Here is a 17,036-nt window from a genome sequence, read left to right on the forward strand (position 1 = left end):
CTGAGACGTTGTCATAGTAACGGTAATCCAACGTCATTTCCCTTCATTTAAAAACCCTCGAGCCATTAGTAGTAGAAGTGTAGCCTGAGGTAAATAAGTGCAAGAGATGACTGTTGCTCCCCCTCACCGTCACCAGCCAAACTGAGGTCGACCTCCACACCTCTGACCGAGACAAAGAGGACGTTTTTGAATTACACCCCAAACACTGGGCGTTTGGATGGTATGGCTGAGTCGAACAGCGCGAGTTTTCCTCACACGACACCGAACGGGTCCAGTCGCCATGAGAAGAGTTTGGGTCTCCTCACAGTCAAGTTCGTTACTCTGCTTCAGGAGGCCAAAGACGGAGTGCTTGATCTCAAAGTGGTGGGTTAAATGCATTTACAAGTGGCCGAATGAATGAGCGAGGAGAATGAATGAAACTCGGCAGGCTGTTGAGTGAGGACGTCTGTCAGGAGTTACACAAAGAAGCCTGAGTGTTTTTACCTGAGTGGACTTTCGCTGTCCTGTGAGGCTAGTATTGTCAGAGATGTACAAAATAATATATGCCTGCCTCGTAGTTAATTAAAAATGTTCAAGAGCGACTAGAAATGGCGTGTTATTGTGACTGAGGGGATTTTGAACAGAAACCCGTGGGATTCTCTCACGGCAGGTGTTTGTTACCTGACGCTTGAGGCAGCAGAGACGCACCATGTGAATTCATTGGAGACATTATTCAGTCTAATCGCCTGCTATTTACCTCTGAAATGGAACAAAATGGGACCCTAAACTACAATAAACATTTCAAGTATTTTTCTTATCGTTAAGAAAATGAATTTATTTAGTTAAATATGTCTATTTATTGTTAATGTGTAGTTATTGATATACTTTTCCACACATTCAAATATTTGATCTTTTTTCAAAGCAGTAACATAACCAACTACTACCACCATGGAATGCAAAATAAACTTTATGTAAAAATTGACAATTATATTTGTTTGCTTGCAGAAATGTAGCAAGGGTACAAATGACTTAAGGATTTTAAAAATGTATTTATTGACAACTTATTTTTGTAATGCAGTAGATTGTGTGGTAACAGTGCTACATTATTATTATTATTATTATTATTATTATTTACTAATTTAAAAAGTTAATGAAATTAAGAATTTTAGTTTTTACTATTTATTTTATTTATTTTAGCAACTGTGCCTATATATTGTTAGTGTAGTTATTGATAGACTTATTTCCACATATAATAGTAAATAAAAAAAAATATATATATATATTAAAATAAAACATTTAGAAAATTAAAAATGTATTTGCTTGCTGAAATGCTGTAGGAAGGGTACAAATGTTTTAAGGTTTTTTTTTTTTTACAACTTAATATTAATTAGTGTTAACTGTTGCATAATTGCATATTATTTATATTTATTATTTAGTAATTAGATTAGTTATTAATGAAAATAATGGTTTTAGTTTTTACTACTAATTTATTTTTGCCATTCACCAAATTGGAATATGCCATCAGCTGTTGTATAAGGACAGATAATGGAGATATGTGAATTTCGCTACATGGGGTCATTGTGACCTGCCCATGCTTATCATGATGTCACACTTACTCATGGTAACCTCTCCTGATAACAGTCGACAGCTATTGAGTTATCTAAACCCAGCTTCCAAGTATATATCAACCCAAGCTACAGTTTGGTCCCCTAAATCAGTGGTTCTCAATCCTGGTCCTGGGGGACCCCTGCTCTGCACATTTTGCATGTCTCCCTTATTTAACACACCTGTTGAGATCATCAGCTCGTTAGGAGAGAGATACATACACTGAACTAACGAGCTGATGAGGTTTGTTAAATAAGGGAGGCATGCAAAATGTGCAGAGCAGGGGTCCCCCAGGACAAGGATTGAGAACCACTGCCCTAAATAGCCAGTTCCTCTCTTCTGATTGGATGTTCTCTTGTGATTATTTTCATAGGCTGCAGACAGTTTGGCAGTCAAGCAGAAGCGGAGAATCTATGACATCACCAATGTTCTGGAAGGCATTGGGCTCATTGAAAAAAAGACCAAAAACACCATTCAGTGGAAGTGAGTACAAAGATTGAGAAAGTTATCAGTGTGATACCAAATGTTTCTTTATAATATAAAATTTTATATTGAATATTGTAAAGTTGTGCACATAATTCACTAAAGCGGTTGCTTTGTCTTAATTAGAGGGGAGAGTTCAGGCTGCCAGCCTCAGGAAGTTCTTGAGCAGGTTGAACTTCTCAAGACAAATATAGCTGACCTGGAGATTCAAGAGAGAGAGCTGGACATGCAAAAAACATGTCTGCAACAAAGCATCAAACACCTGAATGAAGACCCCTCCAGCTGCAGATATCCTTACTGTCAGTGTATGAGGCTTTTCCTTAAGCTTGTGTAATTTTTTCCCCCATTTTTGGTTGGTTTCCCAGGCAATTAAAGGAGAATTTCTCTGCTAGGATTGTGTAGAGCCCTCTGAAACTGCATTGAAACTGCAATTTGGTCCTTCAAGCCATTGGCCACCATTGAAGTCCACTATATGGAGAACAATCCTAGAATGTTTTCCTCAAAAACCTTAATTACTTTTTGACTAAAGAACAAAAGACATAAAACACAAAAAAACATCTTGGATGACATGGGGGTGAGTAAATTGTCAGGAAATTTTCATTCTGGAAGTGGACTTTTCCTTTAACAGTCCCAGAAAAACACCATTGTCAAAGGAGTGCACCTAATTACATGTTGAGTGCTGTAACCTGTCCCCCTTTTATTGTGAGGTGTTATTGTTGAGTGTTTGAGTGGCCCTAGTCCAGTTTTTCCAGTCTCTAGTCTATTGCGGTTCATGCTAGAGTTTCATAACCCTCACCCCACCAGTTATTCCTCTTTGGATTAAACCTAAAGTAGTTTCTGCAAAGTTCAGCCTTTTATCTCAAAAGTTAATATCATAGTACGAAGGCTCTTAAAGAAGTCCACTTCCAGATTAAAAAATTCCTGATAAGCTACTCACCTCCATGTGATCCAAGATGTTCATGTCTTTCTGTCTTCAGTCGAAAAGAAATTAAGGTTTTTGAGGAAAACATTCCAGGATTTTTCTCCATATAGTGGATTTCAATGGTGGCCAGTGGGTTGAAGATCCAAACTGCAGTTTCAATGCAACTTCAAAGGGAGATGAATTTTTCTTTGTCTCATGTTTCAGTGCTTATGCATTTTCTCACTCTCTCCAAAAAAACAAACAAAACAACAACATTCACCTGAGAAGCTTTGCTTGCGATTGCAAAATCATTGAAATACAGTTTTTCCTCCTACCTCATATTTTGTTTTTTGCAAATGAATGCAAATTCTCAGGAGAATGCAAAAGCACTAAATTATATATAATTTTTTTCTCATATTCTCATATTTTAATGCTTTTGCTTGCTCTTAAAAAAATATTGCATTTCTCTAAAAAATGTTGGGTTTGCTTACAAAAGCACTGAAATATAGTTTAATATTCCACCTCATATAATGTCTCTGTATCATCGGGGCATTTCTGGGTAAAATTTTTTTTTTACAAAAAATACATTGCATTAGCACTTATTACACGTTCCTTAGCACTGTATACATATAGCTACGTGACACATGAAGACATATGTGATGCGTTCAGTGGGGATACTCTTTTAGCTGTCATGGCACCATCAGGAACACAACTAGAGGTCCCAGTGCCTGAGATGGTACGTTACATCAACTTTGCGTTTATTCACCATCTGTCCTTGAAAATAATTTGAGTGTGGATATGGCAAAATGTCAAATTTTCAGGTTTTCATTTTTGTTTGTTCATAATCTCCATGCAATTTCAGGGCCACAATGGTCAGAAAAAGTACCAAGTGAACTTGCGAAGTCACTCGGCTCCCATCCAGGTAATGCTGATAAACAGAGAGACGAGCTGCTCCAAGCCTGTTGTTGTCCCCGTCCCACCTGTAGACGACATTTCTGCCATGCCGACTCCTCCTAGTACTCCAGCAGGGCTGCAGAGGTTCCCCATCTCGTCATCAGAGCTCTGCAATCTAAAGCATGGGCCGCTCAAAAGCCTCGCCGCAGAGCACCAACTCACGCCGTCCTCCTCGTCCCCCGATATGCATATGGGTACTGCTTTTATTCCTTACTGTGTGATTGATATTTGTAGCAACAGTCATTGTTTTCTCTGCATATTCAAATGGGATAGGAGAAAATTTACATGCATCATCCTTAGGGGTGGGTATCGTTTGAATTTTATCGATTTCGATTCCGATTCCACTTATCGATTCCGATTCTTTTCGATTCCCAGTTTCGATTCCGATTTAGTAAAAAAAAAAAAAAACAACAAACACAAAAGTCAAACATTAATATATTAAACATGTTTATTTTCAGTGCTAGCTTGCAACATATTATTTTATTACAGGGGTTCTCAACCTTTTTTATATCAGGTCCCCCTTCTTCTCGGGTCAGTTTTGCAAGGCCCCCCTATGCCTGACATTTCCTCTAAAGGTGTTTATTTTTTAACCTTTTTTATTAACCTAAACATTAGTTTTGCCTTTTTATTTTTCTCCTGCATGTTATAAAAAAAAATCAAACAAACTTTAAATTAAAGCTATACTTTTGAATTTAAAAGAAAATCCTCTGCTCTAACTTTTTAACATGAATACACACATACAGATTTAAAGCACCTAAATTATTTAATTCAGACATTCTTCACAACTTCAGAGTACTCTTTCTTAAGTGACTGAATATCTACTGTTTGTATTTATTATAAAATAAACATATAAATGAAAAATACAGTAAATACATTGTAAATCTGTTTATGCTGGTGCTCATATGTGCTTAAACACCACTGACCCTTACAAGATCCACCTCTATGGGTAAGCATTCATTATAAAAAACTCACAGGACATTCATTTTGAAAACTATGCAAATATTTTGAAATTTCACGCAAAAATACTATGGATCAGAGCACCGAAAGCATGAATAGTTTGTGAATCAACAGCGGACTTATGCGTGCCTAATGTACGACTCCGATATACAAGAATGAATACATTAGGCACGTGCGAGTTCGTTACTATTACTCTGGTCATCTTTGCCTTAACATTACCGGGAGGGTTTGTTTCATGCAGCCAAGAGATAAAGTAGATACCTGTCTTCCCGCGGGGGTATAAGTGACTTTTATGTGGGCTTTTGCGGGACGAAATAACATATATTCCTTCTGGAGTGGGCGGGCGCAGGACTAAAATCCGTCCCTTGCAGATCTCTAAGATGAAGTTTGCGTGCAGCGGTAGATTTGTCTTCGGTTTTTACAAAGCGTAGACACACTTTTGAACGCTTACCGTGATCCATCTTTTCGACTGATGTTTACATTACCACGTAAAGTCCTGGCAGATTGCACGCGCGGAAGGTCCTGGCAGATCACTAGATGGAAAAAATGCAACCAGGAATCGAAACGAGGAATCGAAATTTTAACATTATAACAAGTATCCGATTCTTTAACTTAAGTATCCGATTCCAGAATCGGAATCGATTTTCGATTCCCAACCCTAATCATCCTTAAAGGTATAGTTCACACACAAAAAATTCTGTCATTTCATTACTCACTCTCACGTCGTTCCAAACCTGTAAGACTTTCATTCATCATTGGAACACAAATTAAGATATCTTTGATAAAATCTGAGAGCTTTCTGACCCTGCATAGACAGCAACACAACTGATGCGTTCAAGGCCTAGTAAGGTAGCAAGGACATTGTTGAAAGTCCATGTGACATCAGTGGTACAACCGCTATTTTATGAAATAAATAAGCATGAATAATTATTTTGAATAAGAATTTGCAATTATTTGAATAACAATACAGAAAAAAACTGTAATATTGTGAAATATTATTTCAATTTAAAATAAGTGTTTTCTATGTGAATATATTTTAAAATGTAATTTATTCCTGTGATACAATGCTGAATTTTCAGCATCATTACTTCAGTCTTCAGTGTCGCATGGTCTTTCAGAAATCGTACTAATATGCTGATTTATTATCAATGTTGAGAACAGTTGAGCTACTTAATATTTATTTGGAACCTGTGATTTGTTTTTTTTTCTCCCCAAGATTATTTAACAAATGAAAAGTTGAAAAGAAAAAAAAAAATGCAACCATATAAACTACCATGTACATTTTGGGGTCAGTAATTTTTTTTTTATTCTTATTTTTTTTAATATAAATTAATACTTTTGTTCACCAAGGATGTGTTAAATTGATAAAAAGTGATAGCAAAGACTTATATTGTTAGAAAAGATTTATATTTTGAATAAATGCTATTCATTTTAACCTTTTATTCATCAAAAAGATTCACAGAATCAGAAAAAAAAAATTAAGCAGCACAACTATTTCCAACATTGATAATAACAGAAGTTATTCAGCATATTAGAATGATTTGAAGAATTATGTGATACTGAAAACTGAAGTAATGGCTGATTAAAAATTGAGCTTTGCATCACAGGAATAAATTATTTTCAAAGAATTAAATAATTTAACATTTAAAATTAAATTAACACCATTATTTTTAACTGTAATAATATTTCACAATATTAAAATATTATTTTTTTCTTTCAGTATTTTGATCAAGTAATTGCAGCCTTGATGAGCATATAAGAATTCTTTAAAAAACATTAAAAATCATACTGATCCCAAACTTTTGAGCGGCAGTGTATTTTGAGCATTTTAGCATTGGTGCCTGTGATTTAAAGTTTCAGCAGGTCTTTAGTGAATGCTGGCTTTGCATTCCCACAGCTGAGTGATGCTTCCTCTCAAGGTTTCTTTCTTCTATGCATGGCAGTTTTTCCTCACCACTTTTGCCTCTGGCTTGTGTTTTATGGCATTGATGTATAATATGCTGCCTTGTTATGAGATCATTTATGTTGTGAAGGGTATAGAGATAAAATTTGAAATCAATTGCACACCATAAGAATGTATGCACTGAAGTATACATTTTTAATGAAAAGTGTTAACTTTATATATAATGCTCTTTGTGGTCTGTTTTTGTCTAGAGACAGGGTCTTTAAGGTGAATATTGCAGTTTTTCACTCTTTAGCAGTAGATCTATGTTTTGGACACAGTCCTTCTAGGTGTTTGATGGTCCCTATCATTAATTTTTAGTTTTTGACCACTATTCTTCTTTACTGATGTAGTCTTGCCATGTTTTGTGAACACAGTCATAATCGTGAAGACTGATGTTCTTGAAATACAAAAATAATTGGGCCGTTAAGTTTACAGATGCTTCTGGTAAACAAATCGCTCATTTCACAGAACACTTGCACTTAACAGCGCAGAACACAAATTATACTACTCTGATTTACAAACTATGATAATAAAACAAGCATTATATTTATTTTAACCCCTATAATAATGTGTGTGTGTGCACATTATTTTGTCCATCCACTCTATTTATAAATGTACATCAATATACACTACTGTTCAAAAGTTTGGGATCAGTAAAGTTTTCATGTATGTTGGTAGTACCCTATGCTTGCCATCAAAAATACACTAAAAACTTAAATATTAAATCTTTTAAAATGACTAAATTTATACAAAAAAAATAACGTTTTTTTTCTCAGTTTTAGGTGATCCTTCAGAAATCATTCTAATATGATGATTTGGTTATGAAAAACTGGTGATTTGACTTAGAAATCTTTTCTTACATTGTAGGTGTCTTTACTGTCACTTTTGATTAATTTAACGCATCATTCCTGAATAGGAAAGGAAAGGTAAGGAGGTGAAGTGAGGCCAAGTATGGTGACCCATACTAGGAATTTGTGCTCTGCATTTAACCCATCCAAGTGCACACACACACTAGTGAACACACACACGGAGCACACACACACAGTAGTGAACACACACACACACACACACACACCGTGAACACACACCTGGAGCAGTGGGCAGCCATTGCTGCGGCGCCCGGGGAGCAGTTGGGGGTACGGACTCTCTCACCGTTATGCCACGACTGCCCCACACATACAATAATAATAAAAGTACACTAGAAAGTAAAAAAAAAAACAGTAAAATTTAGAAATATTTTTACTATTTAAAATAACTGTTTTCTATTTGATTGTATTTTAAATGTAATTTATTTCTGTGATTTCAAAGCTGTTTTTTAGCATCATTACTCCAGTCACATGATCCTTAAAAATCATTTTACAATACATCTGATTTAATGCTCAAAATGTATTATTACTATTATTATTGTTGTTGAATAAATTATTGTTGAAAACAGCTGTATAATTTTATAAAAGCTTTTAATTTCAGATAAATGCTTTACAAAATATTTGGATCTTTCTATTCATCAAAGAATCCTAAAAAAATGTACTCAACTGTTTTAAATATTGATAATAAAACATGTTTCTTGAGCAGTAAATCAAGATATTAGAATGATTTCTGAAGGATCATGTGACACTGAAGACTGGGGTAATGATACACAATGATATCCCAATAATAACGCAATGATATCCCAATAATAAATAATACATTTTAAAATACATTTAAAAAAACATTTACTTTAAATAGTAAAAAAAATCTAAATTTGACTTTTTGCTGTACTTTGGATCAAATAAATGCAGGCTTGGTGAACAGAAGAGACTTTTTTTTAAAAAACATTAAAAATCAAAAACTTTTGACTGGTGGTGAATTTCTTAAAAAAAAAAAGTCATACTGAGCCCGAACTTTTCAACTAGTGTGTATAATAATTTTTATACAGCTTTTAAATATGATTTATTTTTATTTATGTATATTTTTCCTCTTCTCTCCTTTTTTTCTTAAAAAGAATGCAACTCTGAGTCCCCTGTCAGTCAGTGTTTGTTGATGCAGGGATCTCTCGGTGCTCCCGAAGAACAGCAGAGGGAGATGGGGGGTCAGGATCTGCAGTCCATGCTGGAAGAAATGAGGGATGAAAGAGAAGGTGATATGGATACCATTAAGAATTTTTCCAAAGCAATTATTTTCAAGAAGAAAATTTACACTTGCCTTTATCTTCTCCCTCCAGGTGTTTCTAACCTCATTGACGAATGGATGTCTTCAGATGGTAAGTTCTTTCATTCATTCTATCATTTCGTTTATTTGCATCAGTGTTGGCCTTCTGCATTCACAGCCCCCTTGTGGTCACGCAGAGCAGCTTCTCTTGGTTATATTTGTTCTGACTTGAAGCAGTTCACTGCTGTCCTTATCAATTAATCATATAGCCAGCAGTGCAGATAAATCTTTTTAATATGTCCTGACCAGAGGAGGATGGGTTCCCACTGCTGAGTGATGGTTCCTCTCAAGGTTTCTTTCTCCTACGCATGCCAGTTTTTCCTCACCACTTCTGCCTCTGGCTTGTTATGTTATGGCATTGATGTATAATATGCTGCCTTGTTATGAGATTATTTATATTGTGCAAGGTATAGAAATGAAATCTGAAATCAATTGCTCTTTGAGAATCACCAGAGGAATTTGTATGCACTGAAACTATACATTTTTAATGAAAAGTGTTTACTTTATGTACAAGTATTTTTTTGCTATATAAATAACATCTGCACCAAACTGTTTTTTTCTTCTTCTCTGTTTGGAGTCATGGCTTCTGAAAATACAGCTTTGCAATCATATGAAGAAATTATTTATTTAAATACACTACCAGTCAAAAGTTTTTGAACAGTAAGATTTTTAAAGAAGTCTCTTCTGCTCACCAAGCCTGTGTTTGTTTGATCTAAGCACAGCAAAAACAGCACAATTTTGAAATATTTTTACTATTTAAAATAACTGTTTTCTATTTGAATATATTTTAAGATGTAATTTTTTTTTATTATCATTATCAATATTTAAAACAGTTGAGAAATTTTTTTTTCAGGATTCTTTGACTAATAGAAAAATCCAAAGATCAGCATTTATCTGAAATAATCTTTTGTAACATTATTATATATATTATACCATTCAAAAGCTTGGAGTCAGTATAATTTTATTATTTTTTTATTTTTTTGGGAACAGAATTTATAGAAATTAATACTTTTATTTAGCAAGGATGCTTTAAATTGATCAAAAGTGATGATAAAGACATTTGTTACAAAAGATTTTTATTTCAGATAAATCTATTTATCAAAGAAATATGAAATTTTACTCAGCTGTTTTCAACATAATAATAAATGTTTTTTGAGCAGCAAATCAGAATATTAGAATGATTTCTGAAGGATCATGTGACTGGAGTAATGATGCTAAAAATTCAACTTTTAAATTATGGGAATAAATTACATTTTACAATATATTCAAAGAGAAAACAGTTATTTTAAATAAGAAAAATATTCCACAATTTTACTGTTTTTGCTGTACTTTGGATCAAATAAATGCAGGCTTGGTGAGCAGAAGAGACTTTTTAAAAACATTAAAAATCTTACTGTTCAAAAACTTTAGACTGATAGTGTATAATAAGGTGAGGTGCAGGTGAATAAGGTAAAAATAATAATAATAGTTATCGCCTTACTTAGTTGATTGATTACATTAATAACTGCAAACTTTTTTTGTGTTGAACATTTTCTCAAATGTTTGGTTTAAATATGCAAATGAGTCATCATTTAATGAAATATGTGCTAATTTCCATACATTTCTAATTTAAAAATCTGAACACTGGATGAAGTCAGTTTCAAAATTCTTTGCATATTGGAATCAAATGTTTTAATAGAGGGAATCTCATTTTTGTCTCTTCATAATTCATAAAATACTTAGAACAGACAGAAAACAATATATTTTCACAATTTTGTATATAATCAAGCAAATTATATATGAGCAAATCCCTTAGTAAAATCCTTTAGGATATAGACAGGAATAAAAATGTAAAGTCTGGTGTGTGTAAGTGCTACTGAAGTGGAGATTTATGGCTCATTGTAGGGGGAAAAAAAAACTCATTTTGAGAAAACAGCCTTTAAAAATATGTGTTGTAGTTGAAATAATTGATAAAAATGGATAAAGAAACACCTTTTCATGAACACCTGGATGTTTTCGGTCCAAAACACTGAAAAGCCCAAAATCTAAAACTTTACAGGTGCATGAAAAATAAATTGCAATATTTCACAATATTAGTGTTGTACTTTATTTCTGATCACATGAATGCAGCCATGGTAAGCATAACAGCTTCAGAAACATTTCAAAACCTTATTGCCCCATAATACTTTAATAGTAGATTTTAAAAAAGTGGTAAATGTATATTGGATAAACTAAATCTATGCTCCATTTGTTAACTTTTTGTGTATGTGTGTGTTTTAACCCCTCTAGTTTTCCCCCTGTTAAGACTTTCACCCAACCCTGGTGTGGATTACAATTTCAACCTTGATGACAACGAGGGAGTCTGTGACCTTTTTGATGTGCAGATTCTTAATTATTAAAGCATGATTCATGCCACACCGGTCCACACTTGCTTTCATAGGACAAAAGCAGAGGTAATGAGCCCCCCCCCCCTTCCCACTCACACTGCCAACGGCTGCATTCCTGCCTCAGCGTCTGCTCCTTGAACCTTGGCTTGCACTCAGTTTCACATTCATTTACATTAAGTCCCTAACAGTGTTGTCCTGTCTGCTTTCAACTGTGACTAATGTTTCAGAGGAACAGACAGGGAAGACAAACCCCTCCCTCTTGTACTCTAGACACTTCTGTGTGTCTATTGTCCTTCTGTTTAATACAGTTATCAGTTTGCTTTCAGTTTTGTGACTTCACTCATTGTTCCTAATGAGTGATGGAGTCATTCATAGGGGTGAATAGAGAGCAGTTTGAATGTAATCTGAGGAATTAAAACCACTCAAACGTGACACTGTAGGTTTTGGTTGTAAACTTGTTAGAACATGTGCCTTATAATCATCTTTGTTCATTATTTTTGTCCTTTCTCTGGCACCCTGTTTTATACTTAATGATACGTTATGAACAGTTCTAACTTTATCACATTGTAAGCTGTAGCTTTACGATTCGACATGAAAATGTATAATATAATTTAACAGCGCGCACACACACAAACATTCATTTGAATGGCTTAATTGTGTCTCTAACTATTTAATCACAACACTAATTATTTGTATGTTGGATGTTTTGAAGTTCATTGATAGAAACACTGTGACACTCATCTGTGTATATTTATGTCGAGTTATTTGACTGCCATGTTGGAATATCACTATGCTGTTCACCTTGTTGTGAAAAGCTCATTTGTTTTTTATTGTTTGTGTAGAGGCCTTATTTAAAAAAAAGTGAACAAATATGAACAAAAAGAGGTTAAACTGCCTTGGATAATCTTTGTTTGTACATTTCACAAGATTGTGCCTTATGCAGGTTTACTGTAAGTAACTTTATTTTCTCTGTATAGGTTTTTCTAATCAAAAGAGCAATGTTTTTGTTCTGTTGCACTTTTTTAACCAAAGTTTTATATAAAACACTTGCTATTGCTCAAGTACAGCGACCATTTATGTTTTGTGTGGAATCTCGTCTTGGAGAGGAAACCTATTTGTTTGTAACACTGTAATATAACACATGAAGCATTCTTTTGGGTTGTGTCACAATCTCTCCATTTCTTTTAAGGCCTCAGTTTATTTTCAGTATACAGCAGCTCTGCATCTTAGAGTTTTTAAAATGGTTTGAAATGCTGGTTTTGTGACCTTTAACAAACCAGAAGGGGGTAGCAAAATCTTCCCTTTTCAGGAATTGGCTGAGTAAAGGATGGTTTTACTATTTGTTTAACCCGATAAATCTTACCGTATCATATTTTATACATTATCTTCTTAGTATTATACTTTATTTGCATTTCTTGCAGAAGTATCATTTGATAAACAAAACATCTTGGCTTTTATAAGTGTGGTAAAAGATCTGATGAATTTCGTTTGACATGTTTATTTGGATCCTGCAGCTGGAGTTAATACAAATGCTATGTCACCCCGATGACCCACAGCAGTTGGCCAAGATTGCTGCTCTGGTTCTCCTCAAATTCTTTAAAACATTTTTTAACATCCTGAAATACTTTTCTGCAGGGTTATAGAATAATCTGCATGGAACCAATTAAAAATGAAAAAGCTGAAATTGTGCACAGTGTATGTGATAAACTAGAAGATTACGTCGGTGAACATGATCTTCTATGCAGAGGAACATTCTTTTATGATGATACTACATCCATAAGGAATTAGCTTATTGTTTAGTTATGAAGTCATATGAGGAAAAATCACATTTTTTGTAAATGTGGGTTAAAAACATGTTTTCTTAAATTTTTGTTCTGTTATTCAGGTTATTTAGGTCAGTTGTGGCATTTAGTGGACTGAAGAGGACTTGCATTCAAGTCATGTTGGAAAGATTGAGTTAAATGCACATAATTGTCACAACAGTCATGATTATGAGTGGGAAACTCAGAACTTTAATTAAACCTTTTTTTTTTTTTCCAGTAAGAGGCATGTACCTGTTAAAAAAATAGCTACAGCCTAGCATAGTCATAGCTGGTTTACACGCTGATTTAGAGGGCTTTTTGACCACAACCAGCTGAAATCAGCTGAACACTAGCTAGGCCAGGCTTGGAGACCAGCTTAATTCAGTTAATACCAGCCAACCAACATAAACTGTTTTTGCCATTTTTTTATTTCAGGAGGCAGTGAGAAAACATGTCAGACACAATGGATGCAGCCTCTTAAAGATGCTAAATTTGTTAAATTTACATAAATTTACATAAAGCTAATTCTATCAAAAAGCATCTGACAAAATGTGATAGTTTACAGGCCATATTGACGACACTGGATGTAAACAACAGCATAGATTGCACGGTTAATGTGCTAATGAATACTTTATGTAATTAATGGTTTTTAAACCATGGGAAAAACATGTGAAATGCTGCTAAATCATATAGAGAAGAACTTTGTAAGCAGGAGAGGGTGCAATATTTTGACAACTAAAGTTAATAGGTGATAAAGTGTATGAGCAGTATTAGGATATTAGTCTAATATTTCACCTACCTGACTGGAAATAAGAACAAACAAGAACGTTGTCAAGAGTCTTGACCTGGAAATCCTGGTTTAGTTTTGCAAACGACAACGACACGTTTTTGCACACTTCTCCTTGATTTATAACTTTTTTCAGTGTATAGTACTCTAAATGTTTTTCCCCATTCTGACCGATTAGTACAGCCCAAAACATGACAATAATTGACTATTTTTAGCAGCAATAATCAGCAAAATATTTGAGTTTTGTTCAGTTCAGTGCCATAGTTTACATTCAGTGCTGCCAATATGGTGGATTGATAATGCAGCGTGAAAACTCTTGTATAAAAAAACATTTAAAAAATAATAATAAAATACATGTACATTTTTACGCATAATTTTGTAGAAGTAGTGTTTAAAATTTGTATTTATTTTTTATATTTAATTTAATTTATTGCATCACCATCTTCCTCCGACCCAAGTACCTTGAAGGCATCTGGCAGCTTTACGACCAAAGTACCTTTCAAGAAAAGTCTGTTCACTCAGTGGCCATATTTGCAATGACTTTTGCAATCAGTGATGGCTCATTCATTTTAAAGGCGGGACTATTCCGCCATATTGTGCATTGCAGTTTCTCCCATTCATAAGTATAGGAGTGAACTGTCTTTGTATTTCTGTAGTCTTTATTACAACTTGCAAACTCGTATGCGAACTTCCCAGGAGGACTTGTACGTAATATTCATTGTTCGCAGTGGCAATGCAGTTTATCAAGTTGTATTCAATACATGAGAAAGTGGGAAAGATTGTATTTGGCCAATTAGTTGAATGAACATGAATGTCACCCAAAAGTTATAATTAGCCTACAAGTGGAAAACTCTAGTTTATTCATCATGTTGTAGATGCAGAGTTAAGAAAATCTTATATTATGCAAAAAAAAGGCCTGGCTACATCTTACTTTACCAAAGTTATTTAAATGCACTTGATGTAACTCATTAAAAATGACTTACGATCAGGGTTGTAAGGTTTTCATAACAAAACCCAACCCATTGCTACTCAAAACCGCAAATGAAATCGGATTTCACTGGGGATCCCAGGGGCTAAATATTATTGGGGTCACTTCAACCCGCGGCAACAGTTTTAACATAGCCCAATTCCATGGCAAAAACTGCAGACTTGGCAACACTGCCTAACTGTCTGTTAGTAGACTGGTGCTATTTACATATCTCTCATACCCCTCTGCAGACTTGTTCTTTTTTTTTTAGTTTGTTTCATCCACCTTTTTCTTGAACGTGGCAGTAAGCTATGGGTGAGACTTCCAGTTCATTAGCCGCTATAGGGAAATGAGACGAATAACAAGGTGCAGTAAACGGTAAAATTGTTTGCACTACAAACCAGTGTGCTTACAATAAAGATAACACATTAAAATTATATAGTAAGACACCAATTTGCAATATCAAGCAGAAAAACAAGCTGTATTGAACAGCTAAAATTAGCTGGACACGGATTAGACCGGAAACCTGACCCATAAAATTGACAAATGGCTGTGCATACTCTTATGGGAATAAAAAGTAGATACAAACGCAACAATCGACATCTTGCATCTCAGCTTTTAGGCTTGCTTCAATTAGAATTTTACTCTTCTGGTCAAAATACCACCTCATGTCTTGACTAAGAAATACATCCCTGCACTATCACTTTTGTAGACATATTTTGCAAAGGGACACATGGTGCAAAGCTCCACAGGCTTGGAAACATCTCTTCAATTTGCTTAAATGGAAAAAGTGCTGGTCTCTTGGGACTGTGATTGAGAATTCAAGGAAATTTCCACTTCTTGTTGTTCTCTCGCACGTGCCAACCTCCTCCCCCTATCTCCGAAGTCTTTAGCACACTTCAATACATGCTGTCTGAAAGAGGAACCGACAAAAGTGTACAAAACAGGATTTAGACAGCAGTGTGTCAATGCTAGGCTCTCTGTGATCTGAGTAGCCCTGTCCAGCTCTTTGCTAACACCACAGTGAGTCACAAACGTGTACATGATGTCCATGGCCCGGCAGAACTTGACCACGTTGTAGGGCAGCTGCGTGACCACGAAGACTCCCACCATCGCCAGCAGCACACGGATGGACCTCCATTTCCTCCATCTCCTCTCCTGAGGGAGCTTTAGTAGGGCTCGGCCTACACAGGTGTAGCAAAACAACATGACTATTAAAGGTAGCAAGAAGCCTATTATGATCTCCACCACCTCCAAACTAGCTTTGGCTCGGAGGGCCATGTGTGACGGATACATTGCAATGCAGGATTTTTTATGAGGAAGCTCTCTGACTGTTGAAAACACCAAATCAGGGATGCCAAGAAAAAACGAAACTGTCCAGACCACCAAACAGATTTTTTTACAATGCTTCTTCTGAAAAGCACGTGGAATTCCTGTGTTTCTGGCTCCTGGTGTCAAAGCCAGGTACTGATCCATGCTGATGTGGGCCAGGAGCATCATGCTACAGGTGAAGTTGATGGTGTACAGGGCAGATACGAGTTTACAGACGGCGACCCCAAGTTCCCAGCCATGGACGGCGTCAGCAGCCCAGAAAGGCAATGTTAGGAGCAACAACAGGTCTGCCACAGCCAGGTGAAGAATAAATGTGTCAGTCATCGTTTTCAGTTGCTTGCAGTGCGCGTACACCGCCACAACCAGAGCGTTACCTGCTAAACCAATCACTAGAGATAACACAAAAACAGCTGGGAGGAAAATCCTCGCGAAGGAGCGCACGTCGCCCTTCTCACAGATGGTCTGATAGTCATCGTAGCTGAAGTTGGAGCTGCTGTTTTCGTACTCTGGGTAGTCGTAGTAGTGTTCCTCTGAGGTCTCCATACTTAAGCTCTGAAAATAAAAACAACAGTTTGTTTGAAAGCTTTTAGATTTTACAGAGGTCAAAAGTTTACATACACCTTGCAAGATCTGCAAAATGTTAATTATTTTAGCAAATTGAGAGGAATCATACAAAATGCATGTTATTTTTTATTTAGTGCTGACCTGAATAAGAAATTTACATAAAAGATGTTTACATATAGTCTACATAAGAAGAAAATAGTTGAGTTT

At 35.3% G+C, this 17,036-nt stretch overlaps 2 protein-coding genes across 4 annotated transcripts; one reads left to right on the top strand and one right to left on the bottom strand.

Annotated features, from left to right (window-relative positions):
• Positions 1-222: 222 nt before the first annotated feature.
• e2f5 (E2F transcription factor 5) lies at positions 223-11,489 on the top strand. 3 transcript variants are annotated; one of them, XM_073849762.1, is made up of 8 exons: positions 223-363; positions 1,958-2,067; positions 2,194-2,355; positions 3,596-3,704; positions 3,831-4,116; positions 8,427-8,432; positions 9,025-9,063; positions 11,280-11,489. In XM_073849762.1, exons 1-8 carry the CDS (start codon positions 223-225, stop codon positions 11,387-11,389), a joined length of 963 nt encoding a protein of 320 aa, XP_073705863.1. In that variant the 3' UTR covers positions 11,390-11,489. The 3 variants fall into 3 exon arrangements, with proteins under 3 accessions (XP_073705863.1, XP_073705861.1, XP_073705862.1); XM_073849760.1 differs by lacking the exon at positions 8,427-8,432 and adding an exon at positions 8,806-8,940; XM_073849761.1 differs by lacking the exon at positions 8,427-8,432 and adding an exon at positions 5,141-5,162 and having other exon boundaries at positions 3,831-4,106.
• Positions 11,490-13,608: 2,119 nt separating this feature from the next.
• On the bottom strand, positions 13,609-16,818 carry ackr4a (atypical chemokine receptor 4a). Its single transcript, XM_073849564.1, has one exon. The coding sequence runs from the start codon at positions 16,806-16,808 to the stop codon at positions 15,711-15,713; it is 1,098 nt and encodes a 365-aa protein (XP_073705665.1). The 5' UTR covers positions 16,809-16,818; the 3' UTR covers positions 13,609-15,710.
• Between the last annotated feature and the right edge of the window lie 218 nt (positions 16,819-17,036).

Source organism: Garra rufa, chromosome 10 (genome assembly GCF_049309525.1).
Source record: "Garra rufa chromosome 10, GarRuf1.0, whole genome shotgun sequence".
Taxonomy (NCBI): domain Eukaryota; kingdom Metazoa; phylum Chordata; class Actinopteri; order Cypriniformes; family Cyprinidae; genus Garra; species Garra rufa.